This window comes from Octopus bimaculoides, chromosome 25 (assembly GCF_046866305.1).
Source record: "Octopus bimaculoides isolate indiv1 chromosome 25, ASM4686630v1, whole genome shotgun sequence".
Taxonomy (NCBI): Eukaryota; Metazoa; Mollusca; class Cephalopoda; order Octopoda; family Octopodidae; genus Octopus; species Octopus bimaculoides.
Window position 1 is genome coordinate 33,808,380 of NC_142952.1, and position 24,520 is coordinate 33,832,899.

The window sequence follows — 24,520 nt, forward strand, 5'->3', positions numbered from 1 at the left end:
ATATATATATAGTGGCGGTGCTCCATTATGGCCGACGTTTAATGACTGAAACGTGTAAAAGATAAAAAAGACTTCGAATCAGAAGATTGTGAATTCGTGTCTCATCGTTGTCGAATAATCTTTTCAAAGCGGTGCTCCAGCATGGCTGCAGTCAAATGACTGAAACAAGAACACACACACCAGTATACACACACGCATCACCATCACCATCATAGAACGCGGCAGAGTCGTTAGTACGCCGGACAAAATGCTTAGCTGCATTTCGTCGTCTTTACGTCCCGAGTTCAAATTCCGCCGAGGTCGGCTTTGCCTTTTATCCTTTCGGGGGTCGATAAATTAAGTACCAGTTGTGTACTGGGGCCGATCTAATCGACTGGCCTCCACCCCAAAATGTCGGGCCTTGTGCCTAGAGTAGAAAAGATTATTATTATTATTTATTGCCGGAAGGCCGAGCGTTTCGTGTATCGCGCTGAATCTTTTGCCGAAGAACTCATGCTTTTGGTTCTATTTTCCTGTTTTTATAATCAAACTTCTCTCTCTCCCTCTATTATATACACACAGGCGCGTACGCAATGTCTAGAGAGAGAGAGAAAAAGGCAGGATAGCCACGGCTGTAACGTCTTACATAAATAAACAACTGTGTGAGAGAGTGGGAGGAGGTCGGAGGCAAGGCAATAACATAAACAATAAAAAGACCGAAATCGCCTCACAAATAACGAGAGTGATGTTGAGAAGGGAGAGAACTCTCATTTGACTCTTTAGTGACATCAGATAAGTTTGCTATTGAAAGCAGTTTGTGGACAAAGGAAAGTGGAGAAAAAAATCCCCTTTTTCTTGTTTACTTTTCTTTCGTTCGTTGTTTTGTTTATTTATTTATTTTTGTAGTTTTAAAATATTTTCTACAAAATTATCAACATCATCAACAACATCTGGAGGCTTGTTTTTTGGGGTTTTTTTGCATGCAGTGTATTTATTGTATTGCACGCGAGTGCGTGTGTCTACATAGAAACAGCAGCAAACTGCAACTACGACATGCAGCATTCGTTGCATCTCCAGTCACCCCCTCTCTCTCTCTCTCTCTCTCTTCCCCTTTCTTGTTCTGGTTGACTTTTTAATAACTTCTCCCTTTCATCAATTTATTCATGCAATAATATCATGTACATTAAATATATTATTAATTACATACGGTATGCAATAATAAATAAGTAATAATAATAATAATAATAATAATAATAATAATAATGATGATGATGATTACAGGTATGCAATATGTCAATATATTTTACCTGCAATTATTTATTGTTTGCGTTGAGCGATTGATTATTTAAGGAGAATCTGGGTCATAAAACTACCATCGAATAAACAAACAATCATTTAAAATAATTTTAGGTCATTCTTTGCATTTTTAAGGGACCAAGAACACACACAGATACATACACCGGTATACACACACACACACGCATCATCATCATCATCATAGAAGGCGGCAAGTTGTGTTTTTCTTGTGATGACAAAAACAAAAGAATGGTGAATGAAAGACAAGATGCTATGGGGCATTTTTAGTTACGGCCCTTTACATTCTCGGTTCAAATTCCGAGAAGTCCTTTCTCTTTTTTTAACCTTCTGTCCTTCCAAGGGAGATAAAATATAATAAATATTTTTATTAGTCAAGTAAATAAACAAAAGGGTTTATGGGGCCGTGTGGTTAAAGTTCGTGTCTAAACCATGATGAAGCTTGAGGTTCAATTCCTGTGTACAGCAGTGATAGCTTGGGTAAACATTGCTAGTGGAATTTGCAAGAGGGAAACTGTACGGAAGCTTGCGTGTGTGTGTATGTCTGTGAGTATTAGTGTGTGTAGCTATAATTGTGTATCTATAAGTGTGCATAGGATGTGTGTATATGAGTGTGTGTGTGTGGGGGTATGTGTGTATGTTGTGTACCAAGATAAGTGTGCATAAGTATGTGCGAAAGTGTGTAAAATTGTGTAGAGGGGTATAAGTGTGTGTATATATCTGTGTGTGTGAGTGTAGCTATTTCAGAATACACAAAAATCACCTTATATTCTCACTGTCCAGTGCAGCTTTGACCTGGTCATTGACACAATTCCACAGTAACTTACAGTTACACACTTAGTGGTTAATCGACAAAAATATATATATACACATACACCTCTCCTAATACTGTTCTTCCTACCTAACTGCTTTTTCTCTATCCCTCCCCTCGCCACCAGTACAAATCTCACTGGTAATGCAATGCAATTTTGTTCATGTTTATTTTTCTATCTCACAAAATATTGGTTTCAAATTTTGGCACAAAGCCAGCAATTTTGGAGGAGGAGTAAGCCATCGACCCCCAGGCTTCAATCGGTGCTTATTTTATCGACTCCCACCAAAAGGATGAAAGATAAATTTGATCTCAGTGGAATTTGAACTCAGAACGTAAACACAGACGAAACGCCACTAAGCAGTTCTTTGTGGCATTATCGAAGTAACGATTCTGGCAGCTTGCAGCTTATCTCACAGAAAATATTGATAAAACAAATGTGTCAGTACCAGTAATAAAATACATTGTACCAAACACACACACACAGACACCAACAAAGGGAAATGTTTTGGCCAGGCAGGAGCAAACTGCAACTCACAGGACCTTCTGAATGGCATAAGCCATCTTTCATGTCGGCTGTTTCTTGAAAATGGTTACCGATGCCTACTCTAGGACAGCAGTTCTCAACTGTGGGTCCAAGAGCTGCACGTGGCCCTCAAACAATCTTCTGGCAGCCCCTGAAGATCTTCCCTCTAGAAATATAAATTTTCTTTTGACTTTCTTCTTTTTTTTTTGTGGGGGGGGGGGGTACAACCCCCTAAAAAACATCCAGGTTTTAGATCTGGCCTGGATATCAATAGAAAGGTTGGGAATCACTGCTCTAGGCAGTCACTCAACATACTAGAAATAGCAGTTAAATCTTCCTCTCGAACAAAAGAAAAATACAAATGGAAGGATAGATTCACCTGTTTCTACATTCTGAGTTCAAATGCCACTGGCATGGGCTTTGCTCTTCGTCCTTTTAGGGTCAACAGAATAAGTACTAGCTGAGCACTGGGGTCAGTATAATTGCAGGCCTTATGCCAAATATCAGAAAGAATCATTATTACTGAGTGGCTGTGTGGTAAGTAATTTGCTTACCAACCACATGTTTCTGGGTTCAGTCCCACTGTGTGGCACCTTGGGCAAGTGTCTTCTACTATAGCCTCAGGCCGACCAAAGCCTTGAGAGTGGATTTGGTAGACAGAAACTGAAAGAAGCCTGTTGCGCATATATGTGTGTGTGTTTGTCCCTCCACCATTGCTTGACAACCAATGTTGGTGTGTTTACGTCCCCCATAACTTAGCGGTTTGGCAAAAGAGACCAATGGAATAAGTACTAGGCTGATGCAGAAAAAGTCTTGGGGTCGATTTGCTCGACTAAAGGCAGTGCTCCAGCATGGCCGCAGTCAAATGACTAAAACAAATTAAAGAATAAAAGAAAAAAATACAGTTTTGATGACAAAAGACTGCTTTTATTGTCAGACAACAGGACTGGGAGAATAATTAGGGAAGTAGCAGTAATATAATTGGGTTGACAGTGTAAATAAGCAAGTGGCAGTAATACAATTGGGTCGAGAGGCTAAAATGGGACATACCCATATAATTAGGCTGAAAATAAATGAGTACCAGTCATATAAGTGGGTCAATAGTAACAGGCAGTGGGTTGAGAGCTGAATTCAATTACCTAAAACACTCACACACCCCTCTACCCCAGGGGCTGTGCAGTGCCCAGTGAAACGAACTCCTTTTTCTCGTTATAATTTTGCAATCTTCTTTCTTCTGTCGCTCCACTTTTAAACTCATTCCTCCCTCCACCCATCTATGCCAGTCACATGACGATGCCAATGTCTTATTTTTGGTTTTAAGAATTCAGGAAGGATGGTTTATACATTCACACACACACACCTCTGTCTATCCAATACACTACTCTAAACACCTATCTACTAACTGCTACAACTACTTTCACACCTAACATAGCTTTTATACACCAGAACAGAGAAACTGTTACAATTTTACCTTTGCCATCACCACCACCACCACCACACGAACAATAACCAAGTCAACAAAAAGGCCTCTACACAGTCGCTTGACCTCTTAGAAATAGCAACCTTGAATCACACCTCAATTTCAAAAATAAGAACAGATGTACTAGATAATGAGTTCTTGTGTATAGGAGAAATTTGGCTGCTATTTCTTGTAGGTCAAAGTCCTTCATTAAGATTTATTTGTTGGTTCAGGCTCAGTGGAGTATGAGGTAAAACTCTCACCGAATGGAGTATGAGGTGAAGCTCTCACCAAGTGGAGTATGAGGTAAAACTCTCACTGAGTGGAGTATGAGGTAAAGCTCTCACTGAGTGGAGTATGAGGTAAAGCTCTCACTGAGTGGAGTATGAGGTAAAGCTCTCACTGAGTGGAGTGAATAAAGCTCTCACTGAGTGGAGTGAATAAAGCTCTCACTGAGTGGAGTATGAGGTAAAGCTCTCACTGAGTGGAGTATGAGGTAAAGCTCTCACTGAGTGGAGTATGAGGTATTACTTATCAAACCAATGGCAATACAAATTAGACATAATTTAATATTAAAATATTCCAGCCTCCTTTGAACTCCATATACACAAACACACACACACACACAGAGATTATCTTATACATATGTACACACACTGCTTTTACATAATTCAGTCAAAAAAATACCCAGTAACAGGAATTTGTTTACATCCACTGAAGAACACACACACACACAGAATAAGTCACTTTATACATACATACATAATTAACCAAGTTCCCCCCACCCCCCGCACACAACACAGATCAGTCTACATATAAACACACAAACACACACATACAGACTATACACATCTAGTATGAGTAACTTTATACACATACACACAAAAGTATTAGTCAGCTTATTTACACACACACAGGGCATGAGTCAGTTAACACACACACACACACACACAGGCACATTAAGTAAACTGTTTTTTTCTCTAGTTTTAAATCGATTCATTATAAACAAGCAGACAGATGTACACCACACCACTATCATCATCATCATCATCATGGCTGGTCTAACAGCTCAAGTTCAACAAGTGCATTTCCATCCAACACGTTTCACTCTTTCCTCCTCCTCCCCACCTCTTCCCTGTTGAACAATAGTTTCTAAGGTCCTGTCCCTCGGTGACATCACTTCACACACAAACACTCACATATCCCCCCCCCCGCGTCCCTCAATTCCCACCCACACCACAACCATTACCAATGGTGATAGTCAGTCTTATTACCAAGACTACCACCATTGTTGTCATCCAGACCAATCTTAATCACACTAAGACCACCATGACCACCACCAGCAGTTAAAGGAGTCTTTAAGAGCCAGTACTCAGGGGAGTTTTCATAGTGTTAAGTAAATCACAGTTACTGGGTTGGTTATAAGAATCACTGCCAACACCAAGGTACATTTTTATCTATCTATCCATCCATCCATTCTTCTATCTACTTAACCAATCCATTCATTCCTCAATCTACCTATTCATTCTTCTATCTATCTATCTATCTGTCTATATATCTATTCATTCTTCTATTTATATATCTATTCGTTCTATCTATCTATCTATCTACCCATTCATCTATATATCTATCCATCTTATCTATTTTTCAGTCTAACAACCTATTTTTCTCTCTATCTACCTATCCACCTGTCTGTCTGTCTGTCTCTCTATCTATAACTATATTTCAATCTCTTTACCTATCTAATCTATCTTTCAGTCTACCTACCTGCCTACCTTTCCCTCTATCTATCTATCCTTCTGGCTATCTATCCACCCACCCATCCATCCATCAACTATCCATCCAGCCACCTTTTCTTTTATCTTTGTTTCAGTCTTTGAACTGTGGCCATGCTGTGGCACTGCCTTGACCCAGGTACAATTTGTTTTTTTTAAGCCTGGTACCTGTTGCATTGGTTTCTTTGGCTGAGCAGAACGGGAAGTAAAGAATGGGAAGCAAAGCGCTCACTGAGAGGAGTACCAATACCAGCACCAGCACCCTATTGGCTATGACAACCTGCAAAACTAAAATAAGAGGCCCCTTAGTTGGAAAATAAGGGCTAGGAACGGGAAAGTGATCCAGTCTTAAAATAATGTCTCAATAATATATTTGTCTAATCCATGCCAGCATGGAAAAACAGACAAAAACAAACAAGCACTTATTGGAAGTAATCTCTTAGCAAAACCGTTGTTGCTGTTAATTACTATGCTGCTTCTTCCTGTTTTCAAACAGCACACATCTGCACATCGCTAATTTTCATCACTTTATCTCTCCTGTTCAGCTTTGTCCTGCTGCTGTCATCATGTCTGGCAGAGAGCATTGGAGAGTTTACAGGAAAACAAATCTGGATTAAATATCATCATCACTTAATATCTGCTTTCCATGCTGGCATGGGTTGGATGGTTTGGCAGGATCTGACAGCTCTAAAGATGGCACCATACTCCAGTGTCTGCCTTGGCATGGTTTCTATGGCTAGGTGCCACCAACCACTTTACAGAGTGTGGTAGGTTCTTTTTATATGGCACCAGCACCAGTGAGGTCACCAAGTAACTTGCAACACAAGACTCCTAGAAATAATAACAATAATAATAATAATACTTTCTGATTTAAGCAGGACGCCAGCCATATACTGGGTACTTTTTTTATAGCACCAGCACTAGTGAGGTCACCATGACAGCCTGCAAAACTAAGACTCCCTTAGAAAGACTGGGGTTATAGTAGGAGGTTATAGTAGCAGGAGGCAGCTTTGTATTAGGAGGGGAGGAGTTAAAGAGAGAGAAAAGGGGCCAGAAGAGGACAGGTCTCTTATTGTAGGGGAACTATGTAACTGCTCCCATTTCAGAAGAAAGGGCAGGACACAAGTAGTTGGGGTTAGAATTGGAAAGAACTATGCAGAATTTAAGAGACGTGATATGCATCAAGTGAAAAAAAAAGAAGCTTCATGTTTATTTTGGGGTTGAATAGTTTGTGCAGACATGCTTTTGTCATTAGGAAAGTAAACAAAAACAAACAGAAGACGTTTGTACACATTAACTAAAAACTAGAGGGAATATTGGTTGGTAGTTTTCCTGTTTGGTCGTCATGGCAATGGTAGGTGGTAGATAAGAATGAAGCTAGTGTTTTTTCCTCTTTTGACTAAAAGCCTTGACTTTTTCTTTTTCAAGCACCACTTGAAGAGAAATGTGAGGGTGGAGCGTGAAGTGTTGTCCACAAGAAAATTAGCTGAAACGTGGGTGACCATGGCTGAAAGACGAGAGAGAGAGAGTATGTGTGTGTGTGTGGGGGGGGGGAAACTTGAGAATAAAACAAGAGAGAAATTGGTTAGAATAACAATAAAGATGCTATCTTTGGAGTGTGGTTTTTGGCAATGATGAAACGGTCAACATTTTGTGGAAATATAGTCATCATCACCACCATTTAACATCCACTTTTCCATGCTTGCAGGAGTCTGACAGAATTTGTTGAGGGAGATCTTCTACAGCTAGGTGCCTTTCCTGTCGCCAACTCTCATCAGCTTCCAAAGAGTAAAAGGAAAGACCCCTCCACCCCCCTTTGGTCATGAATGACCATGGGATTGCACCTAGAAAGTTACCCTCTGAGACATAGGTCCAGGTAAGGTTGTTTTATGTTGGCGTTAGGAAGGGCAACCAGCTGTAGAAACTCTGCCAAATCAGATTGGAGCCTGGTGTAGCCATCTGGTTTCACCAGTCCTCAGTCAAATCGTTCTACCCATGCTAGCATGGAAAGCAGATGTTAAACGATGATGATGATGATGTGTATCAAGAAAAGAGAAGAGAAGAGAACCATGATACTCACTGCCAGTTGGCCCATAAAATTTGACTATAAATTCATTCAGTCCACCGAGGATAGTCACTTCATGTTTGCTCTCGATACTGAGAAATTGTGTTAAGGTATTTAACAGACACAGCAGAGAATGTCATTCAAATTTAAACAATGAATACCAATAAATAAAACAAAAATAAAAAAAAAATTTAAATGATAAAAAAAGTGAGAATGATATCAAATTTAAATGACAGAAAAAAATTGAGAATGATAAATTTAAATGAAAGAAAAAAAATATTGAAAATGATATCAAATTTTATCATTTTTTGGTTGTTGGGACATCAGTGAAAATTAATCATTTTTGTTACCATATTTCTCTTCAAATATACTGCCTTCGTTTCAATTAATTTTGAAAAATAATGAAGAATTGAGTGAAATAAGCTTGTTGTTATTAAGCTGGTGTTTGGATAATAAATTAACACGGCATTTTGATGGGAAGTTTTAATTTAATCACTAACCCCTTTTGTTGCCATATTTCTGTTGAAATTCACTGATTTTGTTTCAATTAATTTTGAAAAATAATGAACAATTTAGTAAAATGCAGAATTTAGTGAAACAACTAAGCTGGTGTTTGGGTCATAAATAAACATGAAATTTTGAATGAAGGTTTTAATTTAGATCACTTTAACCCTTTTGTTACCATATTTCTGTTGAAATATACAGCCTTTATTTCAATTCATTTTGAAAATAATAAAGAACTTACAAAAATAGCAGTCATTATTTTAAGCTGGTGTTTGGAACATAACAGGAAATTTTGATGGTAGGTTTTAATTTAGTTCACATTAAAAACAGGATATTTCTATCACAAAAGCAGTGGGGGTCACAGATGGGTTGGCAAGAAGAAGGTTAAAATGTGAAGTTTATCATAAAGCAAGTCAGCTGAACAGAGAATATTTTTTCCCTCCTTCACATCCCATTTCCTTTCACTTCTCTTCTCTACCAACCCCTCTTCACCATCCGACTTCCATCGGTGGATCATCCCTTCCTTTCTCATTCATGTGTTGTGACGGAGATATACACAAGAGTATTATTATAGCAGAAGACACACGACACTCTCTTTGCCACTTCCTCTCTCATTGCTGTTACTTTCTCTCTCTCCCTCTCAGTCAGGGCTATTACTCTCACTACTTCTTCACTGAATTACTATTTTCTCTCCTCTCCCTTCACCCCCACTGCATGATTTTGGACAATATACATATATATTCCTTTACTTGTTTCAGTCATTTGACTGTGGCCATGCTGGAGCACCACTTTAAAGGGTGTTAGCTGAAGAAATTGACCCCAGGATTTATTCTTTGTAAGCCTAGTACTTATTCTATCAGTCTCTTTTGCTGAACTGCCAAGTTACATGGACATAAACATACCAGCATCGGTTGTCAAGTGATGGCGAGGGAACAAACACACACAAATACATACATACAACAGGCTTCTTCCAGTTTCCGTCTACCAAATCCACTCACAAGGCTTTGGTCGGCCCATACATTATATACACACACACATACATTATAGACACACACACACGTACATATATATACATTATCAACACACACACACATATACAGACACAAATCTATCCTGATTATATATGTATATACATATACACACACACATGCTTATGGCTTCTGCTACCATTAATAATTTGTCTTTATTGAGAAAGATTTGCATGTGAAGAAAAGAAAAAAAAAAAAGATTTTTAAGTGAAAAGAAAAATAACAAAAACCGTTTTCTTTTTTGTAACTTCTTTTTCGTTGTTGAAAATTTTCTGAGAAGGAATCATCGATAGTTTGTGATGTTAGTGAGCAGATTAGAGTTGAAACAGCATTAAGTTGGAAGCTCTTGCAGTGCCTATCCTTTCTCAATATCTAGATTTAGAAACAGAAGGGGGAACTGGTGGAGGGTGGGGAAGCGAGAGAGGAGATAAAGGAGTGAGATGGAGAAAGGGAAACAAGAGGGAGATAGAGAGGGGAAAGTAAAGTGGATAAGAGAAAGTTGGAGCGAGGGAGGGAGGGGACAAGATGGTGATGATGACAGGAAGCAGAAGGTTCGTTCAGAGATGTAAAAATGCATCGTTGCAATTAGTGATAAGAGAAGCCAGATGAATTAAGGTTCCTCACAACAGGATGGATTCCAAAGACAAACAGGAGGAAGTGAATGGGAAGCATTTGTTGACAGAATCACAGACAAGTTGGATAATGTGTGTGTGTGTGTGTAATTCCAGTTGTGACCATCTTGTCTTCATACGGGTATCTGAGGCAGTACTTTCTAATATGTTCCTCCTTTTTTTTTCTTTTTTCAAGGCCATGGAATTTGATTTGAGGAATTTTTGCACCTATTTCTTCTTAGATGAGGAATTAGTGGACAAGTGCTAATATGGTAGACTAATTCAGCAGAAAATATGGTAACAAAAGGGTTGAAGTGATCTAAATGAAAACCTTCCATCAGAATTTCCTGTTAATTTATGTTCGAAACACCAGCGATGACAGAGTTATCGGACTAAATTCTTAATTATTTTCAAAATGAATTAAAACGAAGGCAGTGTATTTCAGCAGAAATATGGTAACAAAAGGACTTAAAATGGTGTGATTTAAGGGAAGTTATATATTAAAAGGTATCAGCTGATGTATATAAGAGAGATTGACTGTAATGCTAAGAACAGGTAATGGCAAGGAGGATAAATGATGGCTATTAACCTTTTCTATTAATATAGTCTCACCTGAGACTGTTCTCTGGTTCTAAGGTAGATACTTACTCTTGAAAGTGATCTAAATTAAAATCTTGTGTCAAAATTTTGTGTTAATACATGTTCCAGACAACCAAGGTAATTTCAAATTATTCATTATTTTCAAAATTAATTGAAACAAAAGCCAAGTATTTCAGCAGAAATATGGTAACAAAAGGGTTAAAGTAATTTAAATGAAAAGCTTCCATCAAAATTTTATGTTAATTCAGGTTTCAAACACCATATTAATAATGACAAAGTTACTTTCCTAAATTCATTATTTTCAAATTTAATTGCAGTGTATTTCAACAGAAATATGGTAACAAAAGGGTTAAAGTGATCTATGTTAAAACCTACCATCAGAATTTTATGCTAATTTTTGTTCCGGACAACCAAAGTTATTTTAATAAATTCCTCATTATTTTCAAAATTAATTGGAACAAAGACAGTGCATTTCAACAGGAATATGGTAACAAAAGGGTTTAACCATTTCTTTTTCATGTAAGTTTTTTAGAAACTTCACGAGAGAGCCACATGAAACACATAAATGCAGCTGAAATTACGCCAACATAAGAAGAGTTCTTCAGTCTGGAGAAACTGAGAGACAGCATGTGATGCTTTGTGTTATTAGAAGAATGTGCTCTTTAGACCATCTTTGGTCTCTTGTGCTTGAAGAGAAAGAGGAGGAATATTCTTTCGACAAGCGTCATTCATAATGGTGATAAACTTCTTCCACATTCTACAGTTGTGTGTATATGTGTGTGCGTGCCTATTACAAAAGCTATGTTAGTTTGTAAGTATGTATGCATATATGAACAGTGTGTAGGTGACTATATATATATATATATATATATATATATATATATATATATATATATATATATATATATATATACATACACAACAGTATATACTCTTGTGAAGTACTATTTTACTTCAAATACACATTACTATTAATTTATATACATGAGAACAGGATAAGGTTTTACAATACATAAAAGACAGAAAGAACACACACACATATACTCTTTTACACATTTCAGTCATTTGACTGTGGTTATGCTGGAGCACTGCCTCCATATATGTTTTTAATAATTTCATTTTTAAAAGCCCACCCAATGCAAATTAACAAAATCCCTAACACAGGTCAATGCTACTTTTTTTACTTTCCCATTTCAACATTCCGTGTATAGGATCCCATCTTCAGGAAACTAGCTGACGTGTCTGCTCAGTAGTGTGTGCGTGCGTGTGTGTGTGTGAGGTGTAGTTTTGCAAAACACTACAGAGCAGGAAAGTTAGCTAACAACACTTTTTCCCCATAAATTTCCAGAAAAAGCGAACCTAACACTGAAATATTGAAATACCAGGTAAAATACTAAGCATCCACCTGGATTACAATTTTTTATAATTTGCATTGTTTGGGCTTTTAAAAAATAAACACACACACATGTGTGTGTGTGTGTGTGCGTGCGTGCATGTATGTGTATATATATATATATATAAAATCATGTGTGTGTGTGTATATATATATATATATAGATAGATAGATACACATATACACACACACATATATAGTCATGTGTGTGTATATATAGATACACATACACACATGTGATTATGTATACACACATCCATTCCTGCAGAGAGCGATCTACTAATAGAGCTTAGGTCAGCTGCAATAATAATAATAGTTGTTGTTTTTGATGATTATATTATGTTCCACTTAAATTTGTATCCCCCACCCACCCACATTACACACATTATATGCAGCATGGAAACAAAAATTTAAGTGGAGCACAATAAGAACAACAACAAACACCACCGCCAACAACAATCCCTCCTCCAGCTGATCCAAGCACTTTAAGCAGACTTCACCTAAAGAAAAAAACAAACAAGCCAAACCCCTCCCTCCCCTCCCCATCCCATCCCTCCCTCCCTCACTTCTCTTCACAACCTTACAAAGAATACTAAATTCTCTGACAAACTACCACACACAAACACGCACACGTACGCATAAGTAGATGCGGGAGGAGGATACAAAGGTACATGCGTGCGCATACAGACACACATTCCCACTTGAGTATACAGAACATAAAATATGAGGTGTGTCTGCGAGAGAAAAGAACTTTTGTATTAAATACAAATGGATCAGATGGACAATGCAGACTTACTAGAGCTGGGTGTGTGTATATGTATATATACACACACACACACACATGCGTATATATATATATATTCACACACTTGCATATATACACACGCACATGTGCATCTATATATATATACACACACACACACGTATATATATATATATATATATATATATATGTACACACACATACATGTGCACACACACACATATATACACGTGCGTACACACATACATGTGCATATATATATATATATACACACACGTGCATATATATGTATTTACATACATACACACGCATGTGCATATACACACATATATACATATACACACACGTGCATATATACACAAACACATGCATATATAGACACACACACAACACAAGCATGTATATATATATACACACACACACACACATACTTATATTAACCTACAAATCTTCGTGTGTACATGCATGTCCATATATGTCTTGCGCAGATCTGAAACTCCAACTACCTCTCCATCCATCTGTCCGTCCGTCCGTCATTGTGTGAATGAGACGACAAAGAACTCATCGAAGCAGTGAGATGCAATGCCAGAACAGAACAAACCTGTACAACCCATTTCTGACACGGAAGAGACACACTTAGCACAATAGTGATGATGATGAAGATGATGATGATTAAGTGAGGAGAGCAGAAAGGTAGAGAGGAGGATGTCGAGATTATACAAGATAGACGTGTTCTTATCCATTAATCTAATCTACCTCTCTGCCTATTCTGCTACAGAAGAGAAGCAAACAATAATGCCAATGAAGAACGAGTGTATAATAGAACTTATTAGAAACACGTCTACTTCATTCTGCATCCCCCAATCTCCACACACACACACAGGCATCCAACCTCCTTGTCATCATCACAATGGTCTTTCTGCTCTCTGCACTTTTCCATGGTGGCAGGAGATTGAACAGGACTCCCTGAAGCAATGGTTTCTGGCCAGATGCCCTTCCTAATGCCAACCTTGTTTGGCAGGTGTGATTGTTTACCACATTCACATGATGTCAAGCCAAAGGTAGACACTGGTAGACACATCAGTTACAATGTCAAGGGTTCCATTGATCTGACCAATGGAACAGACTGCTCGTGATACTACCATGCAAGTGGCTGAGCACCCTGCAGACATGCATACCTTTAAGAGGAGGGTGAGTGAGAGAGGGGCAAAGAGGCACTGAATTGAGCATGAAAAGCAGAGAGAGAGGTGCCTCCAGTTGGCATGGGCCATGTGACTGCTATTGATTTAAGAGGAGGGGAAAGTAGGCCAAAGATGACAAGAGGGATGTGGAAGGATGCAAAGGGAGTCTCCGAAAATAGCCTCCATCTTAGCTGCAGGAGGGAGAAGAGGTTGGGCTGATGAGGAGGATAATATATTTGAGGAGGCTGACAAATGCTTAAGCTAAAGATGGTGGGGAGGGAGGGACAAAGTGAGAGAGAGAGAGAGAGTAATTTCACATGCACACAAACATGCATCTGTGCATGCAGACATACACATCTATGCATGCATGTGCACATACACACACACATCTGTGCATGTATGCATATGCACAAATGTGTGTGCACATATGCATGCACAAATAGGTGCACGCTCATACAGGTGTGTGTGTGAATGCACATACACTTGTTTGCATGCAGACACAGCTGTATGAGATGAAAAGAGAGAAGATGCAAGATGCAAGAGAGTGGTTAAATGAGAGAGAGAGAGAGAGGTAAAGTGAAAGAGAGGCAAAGAAATTGAGATGAAAGAATTAAGAAATGTTAAAAGATTTGTAAGATGAGAAAGAAAGAAAGAGAGGAGAGAGAAAATCTGGCAGCATGCAAGGAAAGACAGGGGGGGAGACAGGAGACAGAGTGAGAGAGAGAGAGAGAGAGAGAGAGAGAGAGAAGTCTTAGATAGGTTTCCATTGCAAATAATCTGCATAAAAAGGTTGTCAACCCGTAGAATGCATTAGTACGGCAGCACTATAGAGTTCAGCAACATAGAAACAGAGGTGGAGGATGGTTGGGGGGGGGGGGTGGCGGCGATGGTAGTGGGGAGTAGTGAAAGGAAACAAGTGAGAGAGAGAGAGGGAAATAAATGGAAAGAGGCGAGAGAGAGAGAGAAGGGGAGGTAGGGGTGTAGGATGTCTCAAAGAGACGAAGAATAGAGCTGTTCTCTCTTCCATCCAGTTTTCCATTCTATACATTCATCGTCCAATAGACAATTATCTTTGTAAAAGCAATCTAATTAGGAAAATTGCTTAGCCATCATCATCATTGTCGTCGTCATTGTCTTTGTTCAAAGTATAAGGTATCCAGGACTAACTGCATTATCTTGGTTATAAATATAACCGCCTTCCTTTTCTTCTTTTTTCTAAAGTTGGTAGGAGGATGTGATTTGACAACTATTTCTAGCAGGACAAGTGGCCACATAGAGGCACCTCCTTAGCTCAGTCAATAGAGCATCAGAAACATTATTGCTGTTGTTGACAATGATGATGATGACGACAACTGAACAACCATCCCCCTGATAGACATCAGCAATCAAACACGACATACCCCAACCACCTAGTCTCAACCCCACCTCCACTCAAGTGCCCACTCGCTCCTCATCAGTTGCATCTGCTAAACTCCACTCGGCTCTTGTCCCAACCACCCTGACAACAGGTTCCACCCTTATGTTCTGGTTGCTGTTTTTAATATCCCGAGCACCTTTCAATCATTTTGTACATGAATAATTTTATGGCTGTAAGGTAACCAACCAGAACACTTCATCATCATCGTCATTTAACATCCGCTTTCCATGCTAGCATGGGTTGGACGATTTGACAGAGGACTGGTGGACCAGGAGGCAACACCAGGCTCCAATCTGATTTGGCAGAGTTTCTACAGCTGGATGCCTTTCCTAACGCCAACCACTCCGAGAGTGTAGTGAGTGCTTTTACGTGTCACACTTCAAAAACCAAAACCACACCATTCTGTACTTCTGATTATATCCTGGGACCAGGGCCCTTTGCCATAGTACACATTATGAGGACAAACATCCGTCAAATGTAAATAATGTCCATAATTCCTCTTAAATACAGAACTGTATTACTTTTAGTGTTATCATATTTATATTCGCCCATCTTTATGTCCTGAGTTCAAATCCTGCTAAGGTTAACATTGCCTTTCATTCAGGGATTGATAAAATAAGTACCAGTCAAATACTGGGGTCGATGTGCCTATAGCAGAAAGGATTGTTATTTTTTTAAATTTTTTTTTTTCAGAGAAAAGCAGTGCCCATAGCCTTCGACAGGATCAAAGGAAAAGCAATGGTCGGAAGAAGAGAGGTAATTCTCAGAGCAGAGACCCTGATTGAGTATTTGCAAAAGAGTGGAGTCCACTGAAAGTAGCCGAGGTGGGGGCCACATGGCAGTGAGAAATTGGACGATGGATCAAGTCTACGACAATCTGAGCCAGTGGCAGCAGGATTCGAACCCAGAGAATAAGAAACCAGAACAAATACTGCAAGGCATCTAATCTGATTCTTTTACAGTTCCACTTAATCCACAACCCCAAATTGGAACTGTTTCACCAACCCATAAATGGATGGAAAGGTAAAAGGAAAAGTTGACCTCAGTGGGATTTGAACTCAGAACAAACACCACCAGGATAAGATAAGATATAGACTCATAGGGCTGGTTTCCATGGCACATCTACTCCCCCTGGATGGGTTGCCAGTCCATCACAGAATTACTCCTGTTTGCCAGCTGAGTGGACTGGAGCCACGTGGAAGTACTTTGCTCAAGAACACACTGCGTCACCCAGTCCAGGAATTGAAACCCCAATCTTACACTCATGAGTCCAACACCCTTAACCACTAAGCCATGTGCCTCCATACGACCAGGGATTCTCGTACAACACTAACGACTTTGTGCTAGTTTACCATTTTCTCCATTGCAGAGTGGTTCCTTGTGGAGTGGGTGGGGGTCGGGAGTGGTGGCAACTGACGGAAATCTGGATGAGAAGCACTGAACAAGGTTCTCGTACCAGGATTTTTGGTGGATCTCATGGAACGAATTGATTTTTTTATTTTTATTCTAAACATCTTACTGTCGGTGGGGGGGGGGGAGATATACAGAGAAGGGGGGAGGGTTGCTGAATTGGTTGGGGGTGGTGGTGGTGTTTTTTTGTTTGTTTTTTTTTTTCTCCCTCCCTCATAATGATGGTAGATTACAAACATGTTTCTCTGCCCCCGCTTCCTCCTCCTCCTCCCACCACCACCCCATCGACTGACTGACGAAGAAGAATCAATGACTTAACACAACACCTCTTCAACTGATTACTGTGGAAATCTGACATGATTGCTACCATCACCATCACCACCATAATCAACATCATTGCTACCACCAACCACTACCACCATGACTACCACGCCAGTATTACCACCAGCACCACCACCACAATCAACGTCACTATCACCATCAGAAAACTACCACAAGGAACAGCATGGTACCATCAATTACCACCACTACCACCACCGCCACCAAGATGAACACCATTTCTACCACTGTCATATACGCTATCGCAATAAACACTGAACTACCACCGAATACTATTACCTGCACCTACAAACAAAAATGAGGGAACCATTGGTACATTGCTCGGCTTGCTAGAAATAGCAGGCAAGTCTTCCTTGTGTAACCACAATCATGTTAAATAAGGAAGGACACTTTGGACAAAGCTGTCCTTGGATAAACAATGTGTAAAAAAAATAAATAAATTAAATTAAAAAAAGACAGGATGGTCACAGGTGAAATGTCTGTGGTCACATGACTGTCTGATTGGGACAGCAACAACAGAGACTACTAAAATAATCATTAGAGAGAAGAAAAGAAAGAAAGATGAAAAGGTAGAAAGAGAAAAAGAGAAGCATTCCTTGAATGGATTCTTTTGCTAATCAATACTTTCAGTCTCTCTCTCTCTCAATGCACACAGATACATACATAGACACACACACACACACACGTGCATGCATATGTATACAAACACACACATATACATACATATATGCACACAAACACATACATATATATGCACACATATACATACATAAGCACACATACACACACACATGTAAATGCACACATACACACATATATACATACATATGCACACACATATATACATACATATGCACACAAACACACACACACACATATACATATGCACACAAACACACACACACATATACATACATATGCACACAAACACACACACATATATATACATATATATGCACACACACACATATATACATATTTATGCACATACGTATATATGCATATATGCTCATACATATATACACACACATATACATATATATGTGCACATACGCATATATGCACACAAACACGTGTACACACATGCGTGTGTGGTGGCAGGAGAAGAGGCATTCGTTCTCCACTAATAACTGTGTGCGTGGGGGGACGATGGGGGGGAGACAGTTTGTTGCATTATTTTTGTTGATAATGCAGAAAAATGCCATGTTGCAATCACTAATCACAACAACAGCCACTACCACTACCACAACAATAGCTATTGTTACTACTACTACTACAATGACAGGTACTATTACTACCACTGCATCAGCTGCTGCTACTCCTACTACTACAATAACATCAGCTACTAGTATAACAACATTATCTACTACTACAACAACAATAGCTGCTACTACTACTGCTTCTTCTACTACTACTACTACTACAACAACAACAATAGCTACTACTGCTGCTTCTACTACTACTACTACTGCTACAATAATAGCTACTACTACTACTACTACCATCACCACCACCACCACCACCAGAACAATAATAGCTACTACTACTACTACTACTACCAGTGCAACAACTACTACTATGACTACCACCACCACCAGAACAATAATAGCTACTACTACTACATTAACAACTGCTACCAGTACTACAACTAGTACTAACAATAACACCAGCTACTACTGTCACTGCTGCTACAACATCATCAGCTGCTGCCACTACCACTACTACTACTACTACTAAACTAGAAACAGCAGGTAAATCTTTCTCAAATTACACACAATGATCTTAACAAAAAGAAGGACACGTTTAGAGATTGTAGTCTTCCAAGGTGAAACAGATGGGATGGTCATGGCTAAACTTTGATCATGCATGTCCTCAATCAAGATTGACCTGGGGTTAAACAACAACAACGATGACGATGACGAGAGCAGTGAACAGCAGCAGCAACAACAACAGTGAGCGGAACAGCTATCGACAAAGTAGAAGTGAATATGTAAATAAACAGTTAATTAAGATAAATAGATAGACTGACGAAGGTATATTTAAATTAATGAGCCAGGTAGCTTAGAGACTTACAGAGTAAAAAAAAAACACACACAAAAAAATATGCAAACAAATAAAAAAAATCACAGAGATCAGCAAATCATCATCGTCACCATCACCATCATAATCTTCATTTGTAAGATAAGCACAAGGTTGCACAATTTTCAAGAGAGCAGTGGTTAGTTTTGGACTCTGGCCAAGGTGGACTTAGCCATTCGTCCTTCTGGGGTTAATTAAACATAGAATTAAGTTGTAAACTACACAGATACATACATGTTCCTTTTGACATGAAGGGTGGCAGAAACGGGTGTGGATCAGAGCCCTAAGCATAACAAATGATGTTCTCTCTCTCTCTCTCTCTATGCACAGACTTAAATCTGTTGATCTGGTTTCAATTTATACTCAAGCCTTGTTTTTATTTTAATTATATTTATTTATATTTCTAACAGTTTTATATATATATAATAAACATTACAACATTCTTTAAACAGTGTGTGTGTGTGTGTTTGTGTAAATTGTTTAATATATGTAAATTTATATATATATAAATGTGTGTGTGTATAACTAAATATATGCACACCTGCATATTTTACAGCACAGCTAAACATACAAACATTATATAACTTTCATAAATATGCAGGCACTCAGACACAGATTTACACTTACAATTTACATACACACATGCATGCACACTCAAATCTACACACACACACTGCATAGTCCCCAACATACCATTACACTCATAAATCTATACATATACATATATATATATACAGGCCTGCTAACACACACATACAGATGTGATCCCATAAACCCGTAACTCTAATATATTCCTTTACACTCATCACATACATCACTATACACACACGTGCATTTATACACACACACACACACATCTACACATGCATAGACATTCACACAATGCTAACACATTCTATATATGCTGATGCACATCTACACACACACACACACAGCTAAAATACATTCAATGCATACATATCTACATACATATGCATTCACACACACGTATACACACATTCTATACACATACATCTACTTAGGCATATGTATACACATCTACGTGCACACACACCTTTCTACACATACATTCATACACGTACACACACACACACACCTGTCTACACATACATTCACACACAGCTTCCTACACACACCTTTCTACACATATATACATTGATACATGCACACACACACACATACACTAAGAGAAAAAACCCCACCACCTCAGAGATGTGAGAGAGAGAGAGAAAGAGAAAGACTTTATCCAGCAGGGCCCCATCACCACCTCTTCCTCCTCCTCCTCCTCCTACACCTCACACTCCCTCCTCCTCCCACTGCACTATCCTATATTGATTATTTATCTGTGATACAACAATATCAATAGAGGTAGATTCAAGTCCCCTGCACTGTTGATCTGGAATGCTTAGAGAGAAATGGACCACCAACTCTAAAATCAATGGAGAGCCAATAGTGTGGTCGTCTTAACGAGCTCTCAACACCACCACCACCCGTATTTTTCCCCCCTCATCATAACGATGATAATAATAATAATAATAATAATAATAATGACTTCTAACAAAACATCAATTAATAATAATAATAACAATAAAATTGAATAGGTAAATATTAAATGAAAAGGCGTTTTTTTGCATTTTTTTTACTTGTGACACACACACACACACACACATTGCAGTTTTCTAAGATACTTAAAATGATGAGAGAGAGAGAGAGAGAGAGAGGATGCAAAGATAAACAGATGCGTTTGTTTGAGTGTGTTTCACCATTGCTTAAAAAATAGAGAGAGAGAGAGACTGAAATAGTGAAGGTGAAAATTGAGGAAGAGAGGAGAGAAACGAAAGAGAGAGGGAGAGAGAGAGAGAGAGAGAGAAGATGGAGAAATAGAGGTGGGGGGGCAAGGTTGAGGAGAGAGAGGGGAGAGAAATGGAGAGAAAACGACAAGAGATAGATAGAGAGAGAGGGGAAGTAGAGGGAAAAGAGTGAAGAGAGAGGGGGAGAAATAAAGAAGGAGAGAAACAGACTGAAGAGAGTCGTATTCAAGAGAGAGAGAGGGGGAGGGGGAGAGAAGCCAATTCTATTAAGATCCTAAACACAAACAAACAGCTTATAATTTACCATTGGCTGTAGAAGCCACTCTACCCAAACCTGGCTAATTACCTCTATTAAACATTACCACCATTAGTCATGGTATTATTATTATTATTATTATTATTATTATCAGTACTGTTATTATTATTATTATTATTGACTGAAGCTTAGCAAAGCATCTGTGAAAAATAGAAAAGGAGCGAAGCAACAGTGTTTGAGAGGATGAGAGGCAGAGACTGAATGAAAAGAAGGGTAGAGGTAGAGGTAGAGAGAGAGAGAGAGAGAGAGAGAGAGAGAGAGAGCAACAAAAGAAGGAGGAGCAGTGTGGGGAGGGTGGGGTAGCAAAAAGAGGCAGTTTTACACACTGAGAAGAGACGAGATGAGACGAGGAGGAGACGAGACTATTGAAATTTCCAAAAATAATCTCTCTCTGTAGGAGGAATTTCGAAAGGAAAACAAAAGGGAAGAACAGAATAAAATAAAAGCAGCATGTGTGTGTGTGTGTGTGTGTAGCAGTCTTGTTCTCTCTCTTGCCTGCCCCCCCACCTCGCCCAAAATCCTCATCAGCCACCCCACCTTTTTCCTGACTCCAACCTCCATTTCTTGGCAACTCCTACTAAGTCCAAAGATAAAACGAATACCGAGATAATGAGGGAGCCTCGATGTGGTTACTTGATCTGCCAGAAACAACAGGCAACCACCCCTCCTATTTTGGTTTTTTTTCTTCCTTTTTTCTTTTTTTTAATGAAGGGCACATTGTGTAATGTACCGAGATAAAGATTGTCTGGAAAATAAACAGGGGATGGGGTCATAAGTCTAACGAGTGAGTGCCAGCCTAGGGCTAAATAACAGCAATGACATCAACAGGTTAGGAGGAAGTTTATATACATGGCTGTTCATCTTTCCCGAAATAACAGTGATCATTCCATCTGCTAGAAATAGCAATGAAATTTCTTCAAATCACACCCAGCCATCTGAAACCAGCAAGGACACACTGAACTATTATAGTCCTAGACACAACAAAAGACAGGATGGGCAAGGCTGGAATCTGCTCAATTAGAACTGTGTTGCAGATAATCAAAAACAACCATTTCTCTATCAGATTATATTGCAAAATGTAGTCTTCGATACATTAGGACGGAATGGTCATGGACGAAACCCCCTTGGATCATAAGTTCACTGGATCAAGTCTATACTATGGTTGGACATCTTAAAAACACCACAACAACATCCTGAAGTGCAAACCTGTACAAATTGCTGTAGAAACAACAAGTTTTGTGCTATTAACAAATAAGCTGTGACAGTAGAAGGAAAAAGTCATTAAACAGCGATAATGGCAGTCGATTAGATTAACCCCAGTACACAACTGGTACTTAATTTATTGACCCCAAAAGGATGAAAGGCAAAAATTGACCTCGGTGGAATTTGAACTCAGAATGTAAAGACAGACGAAATACCGCTAAGCATTTCACCTGGTGTGCTAATGTCTCTGCCAGCTCACCTTAATAATAATAATGATAACAACAAGAGCACTCAGAGAGTGCAAACCTCTGCCAAGGCAACACCAATGTCCACTCAACAATTAGCCGGAGATGATTTTTAAAATGAGAATATCTGAAATAAACTCGACTGCTCTCACAAACAAGAATACTAAAAATGAACCTGACTGCTCTTAAGTAAAAAACCAGGAAAAATAATCCAGAATCCTTGTCTGGTCCCAAAATCTACTCAGTTCGTGCCAGTCACGAGGCCAAACATCCCTGAAAGTTTCATCAGAATCCATCCAGCGATTCTTGAGATATCTTGTCCATGAACAAATGAACAAACAAACATCACTGAAAACAATAGCCCCAGCTTTTGCTAAGGCAGAGGTAATAATGGTTTCTGAGGAGGAAATAAGGTGACAAGGTTTGCAGAATGGCACAGGCAAATGAAATTGTCTCCACCACATGACTGATACTCCTTTCATTGATCCCCCCCCCCACCCGCCCCAGGAGGATGAAAGAATGAAGTCAACACAAGCAGGATTTGAATTCAAAACAGAAATATGTAACTAAGAATTGCTAAACCATATAAACCCAGTTAAACCCCAATTCCATAACCACCCCAGTACAATATCAAACTGGGGTCAATGTTGAGGGAAGTGGGAGGGGGGGGGGCTTTATGATTACTTGACCTGCTAGAAATAGCTAACAAATGTACCTCAAACAACACCCTTCTTTCTTATAAGAGAAAGGACACATTGATGTAGTCCTAGGTACTCTTTTACTTGTTTCAGCCATGTGGTTGTGGTCATGCTGGAGCACCACCATGAATAAAAAAAACAATGGCTGTTCAAGTTATTGAGATCTTTAACAATAAAGTCGTTCAATCATGACTTTGGATTAAAATAACACCAGGATTAATAATTCATTTAACAAACTCACTGCGAGTGACTAGGAATGAGTCAGTCATTTCTTCTCCCCCTACTTATCACTGGAATCACCGCTTCACCAATAAGTTCCTCTGAATAAATAAACACCCGACTAAAGCAAACCAGTCTTTTAGTTTCATGAAAGGTTCACGAAAAATGGGATGAATTAGTTTGGTGAGGAGGGAGAGAAGTCTTGGGGTAATGTTTTAGGCCAAACACAAGAGTCAGGTCAGGGAAAGACAGTGCATGGGTGGGTGGGGGGGGTAAGGCAAGGGGGAGTGGAGGTAGCAAGAGAGGTGGTGAGGGGAGAGGAAGAATAAGAGAGAAGGCAGAAGGGGAGGGAGGGAGAATGAGACAGAAAGAGTGGGAGGGAGAAGATAAGAGAGAGGGAGGAAGAGGATGAGAGAGGAGGAAGAGGATAAGACAGAGGAAGAGGATAAGAGAGAAGGAAGGGGTAAGGAAGAGGATAAGAGACAGAGAGAGGTGTGAAAGGAAGAATAAGAGAGAGAGAGGACAGAGAGAGTAAGAGTAAGTAAGTAGGTGAAAGAGTGAGAGAGAGAGAGAGAGAAGACGAGGAAAGATAATTACTCTTCTTGGAGTCAACCTTTCCCTTTGATTTTGGAGATTTATGGCTGAGCCAATGTGGCGTCAGTGCTGCTATAAACAGACATGACTGTTGATGGCATGGTCAGCTAAAACCCAGTACATTCATCAATTACTAATGAACGACTTATAACACATACAGCCATCACAGATGACACAGTT

At 39.2% G+C, this 24,520-nt stretch overlaps 1 protein-coding gene across 8 annotated transcripts in view; it reads right to left on the reverse strand.

The window, feature by feature from the left end:
• Positions 1 to 24,520, reverse strand: part of LOC106873831 (ubiquitin-conjugating enzyme E2 H) — a 77,486-nt gene that overhangs the window by 13,231 nt on the left and 39,735 nt on the right. For all 8 annotated transcript variants that reach the window (XM_052976430.2, XM_014921342.3, XM_014921356.3 and 5 more), the window contains exon 3: positions 7,945 to 8,021. In XM_052976430.2, coding sequence (XP_052832390.1) covers positions 7,945 to 8,021 — 77 coding nt within the window. The remainder of the gene's footprint in view (positions 1 to 7,944; positions 8,022 to 24,520) is intronic.